Genomic DNA, 17737 nt, shown 5'->3' with positions numbered 1-17737 from the left:
ACTTAAATGAAACTCCATAACTAAACCATACTACTCCATATTCATTCAGAGGATCTTGTTATTTTATGTTTTATGGTTATTAAAATGTAAATACAAGATAAGAACAAATTAAAATAAAAAATTGTATATTTGTGTGTGTGTAGTGTGCGTATTATCCCTGCAGTAAATAACCAAATTAAATTATATTTATATTTTTAGTCTGATACAATGAAGAAATATTAATTGTAGCCCAAAATCATGATATCATCACAGCATTTAAGGAGGTCTTGAATTGGACCTTTTTAAAGTTAATTTTAGGATACAAAGGGAACGGTTGACTTGCTCCTCCACTACAAAATACATCTTTCTCATAAATGTGAGGATTTGTTTTAAGAAATTAAGAATCAGTTTTTCTTTTCTTTCACCTTTCTTTGAGTTTATGTATTTATTTCAAATTGAAATTCTATGGCGTGGCACAAAAATAACGCCATAAAATTCGAGCTGGATAAGTTTAAATACCTGGAATCAGCCATCCAGAGAAGAAGAGAGTGCAGACAGGGTGGAGTGGGTGGAGATGAGCTTCAGGGGTGATTTGTGATAGAAGGATAGATGTAGATAATCCATTGTGGGACCGTCTAAAGAGAGAAGCTGGAAGAAGAAGAAGAAGAAAAAGAAGAAGCAGAAGAGGGGGATAAAAAGAAGAAGAAGTGTATAAAAACAAAATGCTATTTACTTCAGGCTTTAGTTTGCTCTGGTTTCCAGTGCAGTAGGTGGCGATATGCTCAGCTTTCCCGGCACAGTTTTAATAATGAACGAAGAAGAGGCGACAGGAAATAAACAAAGCCAAACAAGCTAAGAGGAGGGAAGAACAAGGAGGAGCTCAGATCTGCGGCACCAAGTGATATTAATTGCTGTAAGAAACATTTATGAAAATCTTGTGTATCACTAGAGTTAGAAACAACAATATGAATTTATACAATTCCGGGTTAAAATGTACAAACTCTATTCATTCAGGAAAAGTCGGATAAAGAGCACAGACCTGTGACAGGTTTCGCGGGAGCTAAGCTGTTAGCCAGATAAACATCTACACAAACACAACTTCTTAAGGATGAAGTAAACTGTTGTTAGCTGGGAACGGCCTCATTAACTGTTATGTAGTTTTAAAAAATATATGTTTTGGTGTGGTTTTAGTTATTCATTCAGTCAGATAGTAAGGACTTTGGCGCTAATTTCAGCTAATGACTCTTCAAACATTTACAAACATGTTTGTTTCCATAAGTCCTCGTTAGCACATGCTAACTAGCAAAACGGCGTTTTTAATTTAGATGTCGTAGTTCAACGTTTACTTTTCTCCCTGGGTTAAACATATGTGCCTACTTTCTGTGTGGCTGGTTAGGGTGTGACGGGCTGAGCTCACAGGACTCTCCGTCATGATGACAACAAAGAGACTCGGGAACTTCGAGGTGGTCTGTGAGTGGGGTTCGTGCAGTTTCACGGGCCGCTCCATGGAGGAGCTCAGCGACCACATGTGTCTGCATTTGAAGGACTACCTGGGGGACAACGATGCCCTGGAGGAGCTGGGTAAGCGATTTTGCAGGGGTGGGCGAGGGGTCAGCTTTTGTTGTTGTTTATTAGCATGGGGTTTAATGGTCAGTGTTTGGTCCAAGTGTTGTCCAGTTTAAATATGCCTGTTGGATTTTACAAAGAGGTGTTTCTGTTACTGAACTCTCATTGTTGTTGTGTGTAGATCAGTGCAAGTGATTGGATGTTATTGTCATTTAAAATTTTGGCTTCCAGTGATTTATATGAACAAGATTACAGAGATAAAAAATATCATTGTGCTGCTTTCTGTTTTGTATTATTTCTCTTGTTTTGCCTTTCAGCTCATCCTCTGTTTTATACTTTTGTACCTCCATCGGCCAGGCTGTGGCGCATGTTTTTGTTCTGGGTTCTTTTGTGACCTCTTGGATGAGTCGCTGATGCGCTCTTAGAGTAATTTTGGTGATTCAGTAATTCTACCTTTCTGGATATTAGATTATCTCTAGCTAATATTAAAATTAGTTTCATGTTCTGAAACAAATATGCAAAAAATAAAAATCAGGAAAGGGGCAGGTTAATAAGTTTATTCTTTTCATAACGTTTAGTAAGTATTATTAAACTATTTTGCAAACTCCTGTTAAATAACCATCATCTCAATATAGATTAAACTAATTGTGATTATTTGAATTTTTTGTGACGTTTGTACTATTTTACTGGTAAATGCTCATTTTGATCACTGAGCCCTACCAGTCATCTCTGCATCATCTAGTCATAACCTGCTCATACTACAAATGCTACGAATGGCAGTGCTGCAGAGTGCGCTATAAAGCCCCCTGCTTCACGGTGTATTTATGAGTCACAGGTGAGCTGAAAACTGCTTCTGTATCTACAGTCAGATTTTGCCGGTAAATAGCTTTAGTTTTGTTTTGTGACAGCAACTGCTAGTTGTCCAACATTTGTCTCTACTCAACACCAGACTACACAGTGGGATACTTCTCAACCTCATGCTGATCACCAGTTAATCTCGTTTTCATGTTACTGGACATCTGGGTCCTTTAAAGTTTTACGAAATTAATTTGTGGATCATTCTGTAATAACATTGCAATAATTACTGATTCCCTTTCTTTCTTTCTTTCTTTTTCGTTAGATGAATATGCTTGTCTCTGGAATGGATGTGAATTTCTATCCATGGGTAGTCCTGCAGAGCTGGAGGTCCATGCTTATTTCCACAACTATCATGGGAAGCTCAAGTTCATTGGGTCACAGCTGCTCAAGTCCCGTCCAGATCTTCCCAGCTGCAACCAAGGCATGCACAGCAACAATCTGGTCCCTGAAGGATCAGACGGATATGTTTGCCAGTGGGAGCAATGTGATGTAGGTATTTTTTGTTTAAGTTATCCAGTCTTCACTAAACGACTGATATATTATCATGGGATTTATATTTTTGTCCTTTTATTCCTTTTTAAAGTGTACATTTAATAATCCTGAGTGGTTCTATCGACATGTGGACAACCACGTAGAAAGTGCTGAACCACAGTCTCTGCCTCAACAACAGCAGGCGCTCTTCTGCCAGTGGGCGGGTACGACCGGGAGTTTTTTAAACGTTCATGAGACGCTATCCTCTTGGACACCGTGTGACGTTTCCTGTTTCGTTCACAGGCTGCGACGCCTTTTTCAAGATCAAATACCGTTTGAGGGAACATATGCGGAGCCATACTCAGGAGCGACTTGTCGCCTGTCCTACGTGTGGCAGCATGTTCTCCAGCAACACAAAGCTGTTTGATCACCTGCACAGGCAAGCTGAGCCAGTAGGTAAGACGGACGCTTAAGCTCGCATTAAATTTCTATGATGTTGATGTTTTAATTGCGCCGCCTTATTGCTGATGTTTGTATGTGTACTTATCCTAACAGAGACGCTGGTTTGTGACCACTGTGGGAAAGCTTTTTCCAGCGAGAGGCTTTTGAGGGATCATGTTCGTCAGCATGGTGCGTTTTATTTCTAAAATTTCTTTTGGGATTAAATTGTTTTTATGGCTGTTTATCTTGAAATATTAGAAATGGAGAGAGTGGTTTACGAGCAGTTTATCTCACATTGCTACAGATTTTCTTCTGTTTCTGTTGTCAAGCTCCCTACTGTGTGGTTCATTGAGCTCTTATTTTATACTGAGCCATGTCATTTGGTTGGTCAGGTGTTTTTTCTTTTTACTCTCAGTGAATCAGGTGAAGTGCCCCTTTTGTGACATGACCTGCACCACTTTGGCTGCTCTGAAGATCCACATCAGGTTCCGCCATTGTGATGAGCGTCCGTTCCCGTGCGACTTCTGTGACAAAAGGTAGATTCTCAAAAACAGCTGATCAAGTGTTCAGTTAACAGCAAACACACTCTTAACTCCATCTTTTTCTTTAATATGGCAGTGAAAGCTGGGTTATCAAGTTTCAGTTATTTCAGTAAAATTCTCTTCCATAAAATGTTTTTATCATTAACGTCTTAAATCGTGTATTTGTGAGGAACCATGTAGCATTTTTGACATCCAAAGTCAGAAAGAAGTTTTCATTCCAGCTGACTCATTATTTCCTTCAGTTTGTGTATGTGTAAGTAATCCCTGTGAGGCAAAAGCTCAGCCTTGAGGTGACTTTAAATGCTTGATTTCTAACAGTTTACTGCTCTTAGCTTGTCAGTATCCTTAACATGGTGCTCTCAGGTACACAGCTCTGTCTGTGAATACAGGACTCGCTAAAAGAGGTCTTTCAGACTGAGGAAGAACAAAGTGGGTGCACCGTGGGCCTGGTATATAATAAACAGGGATTATTTTTAACTGTGATTTATGCAAAGCTACTCTAGTATAGCATCAAAGAACAAAAATGGGAGCTGGAAATGAGCTCAGGATAATATCTGCTCTTTAGATCTTTTTATTACATGTTTTTAGTCAAAATACTCCCTTTAATATCTGCTTCAAATGTAACCAGTCTTTAGTTGTATCTTAGAAATATTGTATACCCTTTAAGGAATTCTCCTAATAAGACCATAACAAAACTATTAGGAAAGGTTCGTTAAAATATTGTGTTTAAAGGGTTTTTTTTAAGAAAGAGCCACAAAATATGAAAAAAGAAACCACTTCCTTGTTTTATTGTCTTTCAATCATTTATGTCTCTGGGTGAGATATATTGGTTTGCAGTCTCCTGTGATGTCAGAACAGCCTAAGCATCGCCTCCAGCTGACCCTCCCCCAAAGGAAAATCAGCAGGATTGACATATGTTGTTTGTAACAGTTTTTGTTTGATTTGGGGCGTTGTTTACTCAAGCATAATGGACATTTTTATTCATGAAGTAACCACAAAGAACAAGAAAATGGAGGCACTTCTGTTCAATAACACAGACTTTACTGCCTTAACTTTATGCTGACCAGTCATGCTTATGTGCATATTCATCCCCCAGAAGAGCCCATTTTGAGCCAGGAAAAACTCTGCAGTGTGTAATTTTATTTCTTTTATTTACTCAGTAGAGCTGTGTGCTCTGACTGTTCCTGGCTGGAGCTCAGTCGCACAGAAGCTCGTTTGCATTTAAAGCTCCCCGACACGGCCTGTTTGGAGGAGAGCTAAAAGCAGGGGTATAAAGGCATGGAAGAATTAGTGACTTAGTGAATTAGTATTTTTTTAGCTGAAACTTGAAAAACATATTAATAGAACACATGAGGGTAGAAACGGGCCATAATGTGAGACTTTTTAAGTAGCAGTGCAATTATTAACTCCTATGTATTGAAAATGTAAACAACTCTAAGTAAGAAGTAAGAGGCTCAAACACGCGACATCTGAGTGAGAATGCTGCAGAGCCACATCTTTATTACAGAAATCAGTTTTTTACCCCTCAGCCTTGAAAGGCTGATGGGGTATTGTCGTAACCCTGCCGGGCAGGCAGCTTGGACACCCAAATTTGTGAATACAAAAAAGGAGGCGACGTAGGATTTTTAAATTAATTCCATAAGTGATTCTACAAAAAGTCTCAGATGAGTTTGAAACTCAGTGACTTGGTGGTCAAGGTCAGAGGTCAAGTTTTCTAAAGTTTTCTTGCAAATGCGATAACTCGAAAAAGATGTCACCAAGTATTTCAAATTGACACCAAATCTCCCACAAGTTGGAATCTGAGTGAGGTCAACTTTTCTGAAAATCACTTCTGATTTTTACATTTATACCAGAGGTGCATCTACAGGGAGGCTGAGGGGTAAAACCTACAGTTGCCAGTTTTTTTTTAACTGTTTCCATCTTTATTTCCCCACAGATTTAAGAACCAGCGCGATCTGCAGAAGCACACAGAGGTTCACAATGAGGGCACCATGTACAGCTGTACAGTGGAGGGTTGTGATTATACTTGTCATACGTTCCAAACAATGAGCCAGCATTTCAAGAGAGTCCATGAGGTTTGTAACGCAGTGTTGTCCAACATATTACCTGGTCAGATCATCACTGTAGATATACTAATGGTTTTTTGTTAATGACCAACAGGTTGGGGGGATGGCTAAATATAAATGCCATATCTGTGATAAGGTGTTCTCTTGGTGTTACACTCTTACACTTCACCTTCGTAAGAAGCATGAGCTGAAGTGGCCCTCTGGACATTCCCGCTTTAGGTGAGTCACCTGTGGTAATAGTCATCCTCTCTGCTTTACAGTCCTCTGGGCACGACAAATATAATTTAAGTAGATCTGAAAAAAAAGTAAAGACTCAAATGGATTCCTCTCCTGTCTTATCATACAGGTACAGGAAGGATGTCGATGGTTTCCTGAAGTTAAACATGGTGCGCTTTGAGACTGTTGAAGTGACAAAGGAGATCATGAAGAACATGGCTAAAAAGCCTCAGAGCCTTCAGAAAAGTCCGAGTGGCAGCAGTCAGGACGAGAGCGCTGCTGTCACGCCAGAGAGCGGCCAAAGCTCTCCCACAGGATCCTCCTCACCCTCCTCCAGCTCCTCCTACTCCTCAGAGTTCTCAGGAGGTGAGGACATGTCGTGTCAGGCCAGCCCCAGAGGCAGCGACTCTCCTGTCTACTGTGTGATGAGCACCATTCCTCACATTGAGGACGAGTCTGCAGGACTGACGCAGGAGGACTGTGATGGTTTTGGGGCTTCCGGAGCCGTCCAGGCTCTGACGGAGGTTGCGAGGGGCCTCGGCATGGATGTGGTTTAAATGACCCACACCCAGTGTTGGCTATATGCAATTAATTTGGTTTGTTTTTGCATATTTTGTTGTGGAGCTGTTAGTGGAGACATCATTGGAGCAGCTGTATTTTTTTTTTTTTTTTAATTTATCCTAACCCTTCCTCACATTCTCCAGCATTTCAGATATTTAGAAGATCATGCATCATTCGCACACCATAGCAGCTCTTATAGACTGAAATACCACAACCTTGCTTTTAAAGGCTCCGTACAAATGTGAACCCCAGGTAAAAATTTCTGTTAGCGTTTTTATGAATGGGGGAGGAGTTAAAAGCACTAGAAAGCTTGTTCCATGAAATGTTCTCCAGGCACTGAATTTTGAAGACTTTATTTTTTGTTGTGACCTTTAATTTTATTGTTACACAGTTAAATACATTTTTGAAACAAGAAAAGTTTGTGCCATGTTTTTGTGTCTTTTTGTGGCTTTGTGGTTGTACGGATGCTAATGAGGGTTAATCCACATCTATTCGTACTGGATCGACTTTGCATATACTTCCATCATTAGGTCAAAATTGACATTCAGTCAGGTGTCTGACCTGAACATGACATCAGCACTGCAAGCTTTTTAACATCCTCATTTTTAGCATTTAGCTCAAAGCTTATGTGCAAAATACAGCCTTACAGACAGAATCTGTATAAAATCCATAAATCTGCAGTTTTTCATATTCCAGTTTTTTTAGAGGCCAACCTGAGCCCAACTTAAAAAAAAAAAAAGTAAGCACATGAATCTGAATCTGCTTATACTGAAGGTGTAAATAATCAGTGCTGCTCACTGTGTGGAGTACCACAGAAACCTAAATGACCAGTGAACACAAGACAAGCGCTGTAAATATATATTTTTTAAATACCTCATAGTACCCATCATGTCCTAATGATCTCTGTGAGTCCTCTGTTACCAGCTCCCAGCTTGAGTTGGGGAACCCAGTCTGCTTTTAAGATTAGATTAAACTTAGTTTTTAGGTCAAGCTTACATTCAGAGCTGGATCAACCCCTCAGCTATGAAGCAAATGGCTCAGACTGCTTGGAGACCGTCCCTGAAAACATTCAACATGCATTTATAAGCCATTATTTTATGTCTTTAATTTGTGTGTTCTCTCTTGGAGTTTGAAATGTTGCTGTTTTTTTCCATTATCTTCAATTTTTCCTTCACTTCACCCAGTTCCAGGACATGCTTGCCCTCGATGAACCTGGTTCTGTCAGAGGTACTTTCTCCCACTGTGGCTGATTACTCAGAGATTCCTAGTGCCTTGATGTGACTGTTTTTATTTGGCTCTGTATAAATAAAACTGAAGTGAGAGATGAAATTTGAGAATGTGAGCTCTCCCTTTCAGCCAGACTCTGGAGACTCAGGGTCCCAATACTGCATTGCTAGAAAGCCAGTATGAGGCCGCTGGCATCTGCAGCGGTGTTGACACTTCTCTAGACAGAAGTGTCTCCCTCCCTCGAAGGAAATAAAGAGGTGACGTGATACCTCTTGTTACAAGAGGTTTCCTGATTGCCTTGCAGGTATTCAGCGAGTAGTCTTTAAGGGTGTGTTTCCTTAAATGGAAACTGTGTGTGTCCCTCATTGTCTCCCATGAAGAAGTTTGGCAGGGATGCGACTTGGTGCCTGGATAAGACGCATTAAATCTAATGCTGTTAGGATACAGGAAAGAGCAATCACTCATGTTAGTGTGTTGCACTTGCATGTTGTGTGCTGGTGGATGTGTATAAGTTGTGATGAATGGAGATGGATAATACTGCAAAGTCTGAGAAGAACCAAACGGACTGTTGAACATTTCGTGCCTCATTCTCTTTGCTTTGTTGATGGCTTCACACTCAAACTGCCTCTTCCTGTCAAGCGAGCCGCTGTGTCTGCCATCAAGGTCAGAAGTGACTATTAATTCCCTGAACTTCTCTTTATGAGTTAAATCCTTTGTTGGGCTAGATTGGCGGATCTGGTGCTTCTCTTTCTCATCAGGTGTTGAGTGCTGGTCCTGCTTCTCACAGTCAAGTTTCTCCCAGTTTGCACGGCTGTGGGTAGACACTGGTGGAGGCGTTTGAAGGTCGGAGACAGAACTGTCACAGCTTGCAGTTACACTCTTGCTTCCACCTGAAGAAAATTCAGATGAAGAGTCTAAGTCCAAGAAAAGGATCAGTGCTACATTTCTGTTTTTGCTGCAAAAACGACTTAATCATTACTGGTGTGAAACTCACCTGAACATGGGTGTGCACACGGCTGGTGTATTTCCTTTTGTTGCACAGAGGCAGAGGGACTGCTAGCAGGACACTCAGGTGTCAGCTCCTGTTGACTGCTGTGCATTTGTTGCAGTTTCTGATAAATTAAATATTACATGTTGTTTATAAGACAGATCAGCTGTGCAATACAAGATCAGTAAGATCCATTAATAATATCCCTCTGCGAACTTTTCACTATACTGTGAGCAATACAATTCACAATAACAGTATTACTGTGACATAACTCTGAGCTGAAAAACAATAAAACTCAGTTTATCTTTTAGGAAATGAATTACACTCAAAATAAGAGTATGAGGATGTGATGAAGAGCATCTCTGAATACACAGCAAGTCCAATATTAAAGTAGATGGGCAACAGCAGCAGAAGACCACACCAGGGTGCACTTCTGTCAGCTGAGAGCAGGAACTGGAGCCTACAGTTTGCATGGGATCACCAATGATTCCACACATATGAACTCCCAAAACATGCAGAAACATTCAAAACTACCACAAATCCCAACAAAAAAATAACAATTAAATGCATTTAGCGCTCACCTTGAGTTGTTTGTGGTAGTAAATTTTCCACGCAATACACACATGCAGTGCGCCCCATCTCCCTCGTCTCTGGAAAAGAAATCATTCATTTTAATGAAAACAATTTCATCAATTAAAAAGAAAACTGAAGTAACATTTTATATATTTTAGTTACTGTATTGATGAGATTCTTGAGTTTTTTACTCACTGTTGAGTTAAAGGATCTTTTTGTTGCTCTGTGCGAGGCTGTGATGGGTGCAAAGAAGGTCCTCATTGTTTGTCCGGGCAGGTTTGTGTTAAACTGTAGCAAAATGTGAAAGATGGATATCAGTGAGGAGTAGGTAAAAGCGGGTGAGGGGCCTGGGATAACTTCCAAGTCTGAGCAGCTTCACATGAGGATAGTTAAAGTAATTAATAAAATCTGAATTTTATACACATCTCACATTTCTGTCCTGAGGTCCCATCATTGCTGGATTTGGCAGGATGCTCGAGGACTGGTGCAGGACGGGAGTGAAGGCATGCTGGGGGATGTTCTGATGCATGTGGAGAAGTTGACGGTGCAGGCTGTGGTCGCAGGAAATAGACTGATGAGATAGAAACAAGTGAGAGTTTTAGTTTCTGAGCTAAGATGGCAGATCGCATGCTGTAGAGCAGGAGATTTGAAAGTCTATGGGGCAGCAAGTGCAAGTTAGTTAACCACAACATAAGCCTTGTTTTCTTGCCCTATATCTGTTTACATTTTGGTAAATTGGCTTCATTTAGAGTATCAGAAAATCCCATTTAAGGCGTTTCACCGTCTCTTATATTGAAACTGAAGAGAACTTTCAAACAGGATGATTTTCCTGGGAAGTTTTGGATACTATGGAGTTCCCCGATCTCCAGTTCATTGTGGTTTTTGATGTAAGGGCACCAGCCAGTAAGAATATTTTCTAAAACATATTGTACAGTATTGAATAAACCTTTTAGGCAATTTGCTTTGCAAATCACATGCAAATGACTGTATCTTGTTAGGTTGCATTACAGATGGTAATCCAATTGAGGTATTTTGTGTGCCAATCCATTTAATTAATTTAGAATCCATCCGTTTCAAGGACACATGATTAGTAATGCTGTTAGTGAATGGGGAGCAAAGTGATCTGTGTTGAATTAGAGAAAATTCCTCTCTAGTGATTTATTGTAAATGTGGGACACATAGGAAACAAGCAGAAAATAACCTGATCATAAGACAGTCCTCACCTATTTCATTCATATCAACAGGTAATTAACCAGCACACAGTATTAACGCAGTGGCAGACAACTGTATTGGTCTCTGTGCTTGCAGTGCACAGTGGGCTCTGTAGTTTTGGTCACTGGGACAACAAACATTTAAAAACTATAAAAAAGAAAACCTGCGTACAGTCGGGTGTACTCCTTTCCAACAACCTGTCTTCGCTGCAGCAATCCAATAGCCTGATCCCTCCTTTCTCATAAAGACAAGATTAGCGAGAGGCTACACATCCTATGTTCTCTAAATTTCGTGCATGTCAGCGTGCCACAGAAATCCCTTAATCTTGTAAAGGAGCTGTTTGTTAGGCGAACAGCAAACAGAGTGAATAAGGCTTTGGAAACATCTTGCTGTGTCATCGGAGGGCGCAGATAGCACCGGGGCTCGCCTCTGACATGACATGTGCTCTTTTTTTTCATGCTCAGAAAAAAAAAGGTTATTGATTTGAATCCTTTATTTTTTAACATGTCATTAGTAAAACAAACCGGCACAAACGACAGCTGAACAGTTTAAAGGTCGTTTCTGAGAAATGTTTAATTCACTGCTTCTAATGTTAATATTTCCTGGTTTTATATGATCATGAACTAAACTTCTAAGAAACATTTACTGTTTTCAGGCAGTTTATTGGTCAAACAATTAGTCAAAAAGCAGCTTTACAAAAATGGAAAAACAGCTATCACTTGCAGTATCAGAGCAACTGTAACACAAATTAATTTGATTTAATCACCTGAATCACCTGATCACATAATTAACATAACATGGGGAAAATAGATGTATTTTTATGTTTGAGAAGTAAATTTACACAGTATATATAAATTGTTCCCGTCTTACAGCAGGGGTCCCTCTCACATTTTAATATTTGACATTTTCCCTTCCAAAGTCATGTATGTTATATAAATTTTTGAGTCTTACCTGTGAGCACCAAGTCCTTCAGCTGCCGGATGGTTGAATAACATCCAGCCTGATTATCACCCAGCAAAGCGATATCCTTCCTTACATTTAAATTTCAGCTAAATGGTGAGGGAAAAAATCCAGATCAATTCAGCTGAGCATGCAGGAGTGTGAACCCTGTTTGTTGTCCCTCTGCAGGTCCTAACTTCATGTCAGCAGGAACCACCTGTTGCTGTGAACCGGTGTCAGCTGTCTGCTGGCCCTGGTCAATTAGTCAGTGTTACTTACCAACACTGGGAAAGACCATTAACTACTCCTAATGGCTTAAACTAATCCCATCAGCCATATAAATCTTTGTGATTGAGTTTAGGAAAAGACAGCTTGTGTGGCAGCAGAAGGGATTTCACAAAGAGAGACAATACAAATCTGGCATGCAAATAAGTGCTGCACCTCCAGCCGTTTCTATTGTTAAAAGAATCCCGTCCAGCATTGTGCAGGACAGTGCAACGTGTAAATATTCAGCAGGCCGGTGTGGTTTCAACACTAATAAAACATGTTTTGTTAGTGAGCAAAACTAAACTTTATTATGAAATTAAAATACTGTAACCTTGTCCTTTTCTCCAGTATGTGGTCTAAGCTATTATCGATCGTTTTTAACTTGCCTGATGAACCCATACCACTGCGAGGTGTCCATTTGTCTGTCTGTCTGTCCTGTCACAAGTCACAAAGAATCACTACTCCTCCTTGAGCAGGGGTGTCAAACATCAGGCCTGGGGCCCAGAATTGTCCCGGCAAAGGCTCTGGCTTTGGAAAATATGAAAGAGGCCATAAATCTTTGGACTTTTAACTGTAATTTTTTTTAGTCTTACAGCTTTTCCTGCTGTTAAAGACCTCCCCCGCAGCCATCCATACTACACCACAGGAGTCACATAATGGATACATTTTTCGTCTACTACAGAAAGTTTGGTTACTAATAAAAGTGAGCTGATTTTACACATTTACATGCACAAAATTAAACAGGTGGACTTTCACTTGTCCGACCCACATTAGATCAAAGTGGGCTGCATGTGCCCCTCTGATTATGTTTCTGTACCCAAGTTGTGCTCAAGGTCAAGGCCACATTTGTCATTTTATGGACACTTTTCTATTTTCACAGCATGAGCTTCATGCATGCTGCTCACATACCATCTTTAACATGAGATTCTCCATGCTGATAAATTTTGCATGCACAGCATAGCAGAGAAAGGAGTTCGTTGCTTTGCCACATGTGCTGTATGCCACATGCATCCTTTTAGATGGCAATGATCATGATGTACAGGAGGGGCCCTGTTGGTTGACTCCCACATTAGGAGGAAGTGGTTGGTGACTTCCTATCACCAATGAGCTGATACCAGCAAGCAGGTCAGCGCTATGCCTGATGATGCTGTGTTCATGTATTTTCATGCTCTTTGTTTGTTCCTACAGCTATTATGTTGTCAAAATACTCCTGAACTCAAAGATTTTCATTAACAACTTAAAAAGAGACATCTGAATCCAAACAGTAAATAATAAAGTAAGTAATACAGTTACGCAATTTTTAATTACTTTGGTAACTTTTTACTTAAAACGTAAAATCCCCAACACCTGGGACAGTAGTGCGTCCTAGTACGCACTATGTGGCCACACCTTTTTGAAACTAAGCACAAGCTGGAATCATCCAGAAAATGTTGTTACTCTGTAAAAATCTATCAGTTGCCCCACTTTGACACACAGGAAGTTAGTGTTTCAGCCAGAAAGAAGCATGTGGTCACATGATGTTACTGTGAGGCTCAATATGGAAGCAGCGTCAGCGCTAATATGACACCATCATCCACATAAGAAACTCTGGCTGGCTCCGAACATATCTACTCCCAGTATAGCGCTAGTGTTCGGCTTTCCACATGAAATGGGGTTAAATACTCGGATTCTTTGAATTCTGTCATGTGGCTCAAGCTCCATGTCCCAAATGGCCCCAGACAAATTGGGCTACCCTTCAATTGGATCCCATTAAGCAGAACATAAGACGATGATTGGATGAGGCTTTGGGATGACATGTTCTCCTCGATTAGCTAATTCCATTCTCACTAACCATCCAAATCCGGTTAGTGTGGGCAGGGTTAAAGCTGCTCCTGCACTGAACATTATTCACTCAGCCAGCGATCTATTGCCCTTTTTAACCTCAAGCGCCAAGACTAATTAGACAACTTAAAGCGGCTTCTTCAGAATGGAGCTACAAAGACTACTTTAGCTATTAAAAACCTTTCACTGATTAAAACAGATTTGGAGATTTCTATAGAATAAGAATCCTTTTCTATATAATTTTATTTGTATTTACACAAAATTCCCATCACAGCTCTGCCCAGTGTGAGCCTGGGCACCAATCAGGTGGTTGATTAAACACACCTGTGTTAGTTTGCAGAGCCTATGAAATGGTGATTTTAAATCTAAATTGCCAAACGAGCTTCCCCACATATTACTTATAAGTGCAGAAGGTTAACTTTTTGTTATTTGTTTAACACAAACTAAGCCAAAATGAGAAAAGAAAGTCCTGCTTCCACAGGAATCGCGAGGGTAAGTAGCAGCCAGGTGCTGCCTATTGAATGCACTTGGTTAACTGATCCTCAGCAGGTGTGGGCACCTCTATCAAAGCTGATGTTTTGTCTGTTTCTGGTCTGGAGCTTTCAGGTGTGTGTTAACACAATACTGGAGTTTTCCCAGGAGTGGATGCCCCAGCAAATCCATCTGTCCGACTGATAAAGCCTGGCTCCAACAGGAAAATGTCTGGAAAAAGAAAAAAATCAAGGTGCTGCAATGGCTGAGTCAAAGTCCAGACCTCAGCCTGGTTGAAATGCTGTGGTGGGACCTTAAAGAGACCTGTGCATAAACCAATACACATAAATATCGTGAACTGAAGCATCGCTGTAAAGAAGAGTGGGCCAAAGTTCCTCCGCAACCTTGTCAGAGACTGTTAAAGTCATACAGAAAATGATTACTTCAAGCTATTGCTGCTGAATCCTGAGTGTACTTTTGACACTGCTTCTGCATTTAGGTTTCATTTTTAGTTTCATGTGTTCTGGTTCACGTGGGGTTGTTCAACAGTTGATCTGTCTGGTACATAAAACCCGATTCACTTTTTTCATTACTGCATAGCCATTACTTTGTGTCATCTGGTGCATTATTATAATTAGCTTGATTAAAATCTACAATATGAGAAGCTGACTTTACATGAAACATGCAAACTCATAAGCTCCTAAAAATAACAACTTGCAAAAAAGGCCACAAGGCTGAAAATGTGTGACACTGGAGTTGCACGATTTTGGTTCAACAGCTCACATGAGTATATTAGAAAAGTGAAATGCAAGTTAAATGCACTTAGTATGTTATTTATTGTTTTTAGGAAGTTAAATGTGGCATTCTTTGTCCTCCACAGCTGTACAGGAACACTGGAAGTTGTTAGAGGGATCTCAGTCACGGCAACGTTTTGAAAGCAGCTTCCTGTCAAACAAACAAATAAATCAACCATCCACAACAATCAAAGGCTAAATAAATTAAATTAAATTATCATTTGAACCTTAAATTCAATTTAAGCATTTCACTTCATTTATGCAAGTATTTCACATGTACCTGTTTACACAGAGTTGAATTTATTTTGTGCCTGCATGCCTTGTTCATTTAATAACTGGTGCTTATGTTTGTGATAAGCAGTTGTACATTTACAGGACATAAGGGATTATTAAACTCCACTGGGGGAAAATGAGCTGCATAAATAACTTTAAATCATTTTTATGTTTTTGTTTTGTCACATTTTCATATTTTCAGTCCATAAGACTGGCATACTGGTATGAAACTGCCTTCTATATGGTAATCAAAGGTGTTAAAGGAAACCCCTCAGAAACGTGATAAATGCATATTTTAGGACAGTGATGAACAAACAGTGAGCTGCTGCCCTCTCGTGCCCTCTCTCTGTAAAATCCTTTGAGACTGGTTTCAAAATGAAACAGATTTCCTCATTTAAAATTGGACTTCTGGATCCTAAAGATCATCTTTATAATGAATTTTAACACTTTAAAGAGAAACTCCACCGATGAAGCAAAATCCTACATTTAAAAATGACGTCCTTCCTTTTCAGACCTTTTTGTTGTGTCTTTAGCTTCACGTGAAAAAGACGTGAGTACTGTACTTAGGTCAGGTATTGAGGTTTGGAGGATGTTCGGAGGAGGATTAGTTCAGTTATTAGACAAAGGATGTTGAAGATGGATCTGCCGGGGGGGGGGGGGGGGGGGGACCACAGAGGAAATTCATGGATGCAGAGAAGGAGGAGGGTTGGTGTGACAGAGGAGGCTGTTAGGAATAAGGTAAAATAGAAGTTCCACTGAGGCGACTCCTAAAATGGTCACCTGAAAGAAGAAGAAAAGAAATGCCCACATATATGCTTGTTTGATGATCAGAGATGTGACTGAGGGTTTGTGTGGGCAGCACAAGAATTAGTGTTTAGAAACCATTACATTTTGTCTCCGCTAGAGGGCGCCAATAACCATATTATTCAACATGCTTTTTCTAATGGTCAGATTTTAGGAGTTCTTATCAAAAGCCATTTGTAACACTATTATTGATAAAATATATATTTAAATTATCTGGTGCTTTATCCTCTATCTGCACAGTTATTATCCTCATGGTCCGCAGTGTCCTCACGATGTTCCTGTTTCTGCAGATCTACCAGACAAACATGAAGCAAGTGCAGAGAGAAGAAAAACTCAGAGGTGGAGGCCAAAACAGGAACTTCCAAGTTCTCACTGAACCAGTTGTGGTTAACCACTTTAACCGTTTTGGTGCCACTGTTTATATACCTGACAGTCCTTTCTGTTTAAATGTTCAGTTTCTCTTTTTCAGAATCCTGTTATTGTTCATTACTTACATGCCTTACTCCAGAGATTAATTATATTTTAAGCATTTCAATGTGACTGATCACCATTGTGTTAAAATGAAAAATGTATTTTTTCTCCCCTTGATAGTTCAGATTAAAACATTCTGTAAATGTTATTTATTAAGACTTTTCTGCGCCTTATATTTCACCTTGCCTCCCATGCAAACAGGAGCTCAGGTCTCTGAAACCCGGAGCCTTTCCAGGTTTCAGTGATCAGCTTCATGCCTAAATTGCCTTTATGGTAATGCTCATTCTTCACTTTGATTTTCTGATTTGCACCCATTTTATCTTGTGTAAAGTGCTTTAGAAGTAAAAAAAATAGATAAAGTGTCAGCGTGTATATGTATATGTGTGTATGTATATGTTGCTTAATATCTTAGTTATTATTAGTTTTAAATTCCTAGAGTAATTCTATTTTATTCTTACCTACCCCATGATTCAGAAGCTTATAGAACCACTGTTAATAATAACCTTAAGATGACCCAATTTGGGCCAAGCTTTAGCTGTTGGACTACAAAGGTGCGTTAGGGACACATTAAGAAAAAAAATGCTATTGCTCTTTTTGCAAATAAAGTAAAAATAATATTTAGAGAATTGTGCCTTGCATAGATAAATTAGTGAAAGTGTGCTTCAGAATCAGTTTCAATAACAAGGAAATTATTTTATCTTTTAACACATAAACACAGTGTAGTAATAAATGTAATGACTTGGAAGAGATGGCGCAAAAAGCTGCATCTAGTCAGAAGGAAAAAACCAAACAAAACTGGAAAAGTTGGCAGATTTGCGCAACATGAAACGGCTGGCAGCGGATAGACGCAAAGACAACCGATGGTCAGCCTCGTGCAGTAGAGAAGATTTATATCACAAGGCAGCTTCTTAACAAGTATTTAGACTTTAATCTGAAATTTTATCTTTTTCCCTTATGTGCCCCTAGTTCTCCGCCATAGTCCCACTACCCAGGCCCTGTGGCCAGCCAACAACCCCAAATCAGCACCACTGTGCTTAACAGTTAGTGTGAGGCTGATATTCTGCCCTGTCTGTTACAGCTGAGCATCTCCATTTCTGACTTGTCTGTCCAGAGACTTTATGCAGGAATTCTAATTTATTCAGATGCGACTTTGCAAACCTGAGCTGTGCTGCCATGTTGTTATTAAAGACAAGGGGC

The 17737-nt window shown here is 39.9% G+C and overlaps 2 protein-coding genes and 1 long non-coding RNA gene across 4 annotated transcripts; 2 read left to right on the top strand and 1 right to left on the bottom strand.

Moving 5' to 3' along the window:
• Positions 1-747: 747 nt before the first annotated feature.
• zgc:112083 lies at positions 748-7117 on the top strand. The gene is made up of 10 exons (XM_003455076.5): positions 748-892; positions 1376-1560; positions 2666-2892; positions 2987-3098; positions 3178-3330; positions 3430-3504; positions 3731-3851; positions 5794-5932; positions 6018-6142; positions 6270-7117. The coding sequence occupies exons 2-10, from the start codon at positions 1410-1412 to the stop codon at positions 6694-6696; spliced, it is 1530 nt and encodes a 509-aa protein (XP_003455124.2). The 5' UTR covers positions 748-892; positions 1376-1409; the 3' UTR covers positions 6697-7117.
• LOC102078763 (uncharacterized) lies at positions 6792-14116 on the bottom strand. Its single transcript, XM_005459604.4, has 7 exons — positions 14052-14116; positions 11652-11749; positions 9919-10059; positions 9684-9776; positions 9497-9565; positions 8922-9039; positions 6792-8817 (listed from the first exon to the last, which is right to left on the bottom strand). The coding sequence occupies exons 3-7, from the start codon at positions 10015-10017 to the stop codon at positions 8072-8074; spliced, it is 1125 nt and encodes a 374-aa protein (XP_005459661.1). The 5' UTR covers positions 10018-10059; positions 11652-11749; positions 14052-14116; the 3' UTR covers positions 6792-8071.
• LOC102078869 (uncharacterized) lies at positions 13479-14964 on the top strand. Of its 2 annotated transcripts, none has more exons than XR_003213880.1 (2): positions 13479-14219; positions 14327-14964. It is a non-coding gene; the product is annotated as an uncharacterized LOC102078869 (long non-coding RNA). The 2 variants fall into 2 exon arrangements; XR_003213881.1 differs by having other exon boundaries at positions 13489-14219; positions 14334-14964.
• The last annotated feature ends 2773 nt before the right edge of the window (positions 14965-17737 follow it).

This window comes from Oreochromis niloticus, linkage group LG14, assembly GCF_001858045.2.
Source record: "Oreochromis niloticus isolate F11D_XX linkage group LG14, O_niloticus_UMD_NMBU, whole genome shotgun sequence".
NCBI classification, from domain to species: Eukaryota; Metazoa; Chordata; class Actinopteri; order Cichliformes; family Cichlidae; genus Oreochromis; species Oreochromis niloticus.
Note: the sequence above shows the minus strand (reverse complement) of the source record. Positions and strands in the feature narration are given on the sequence as shown.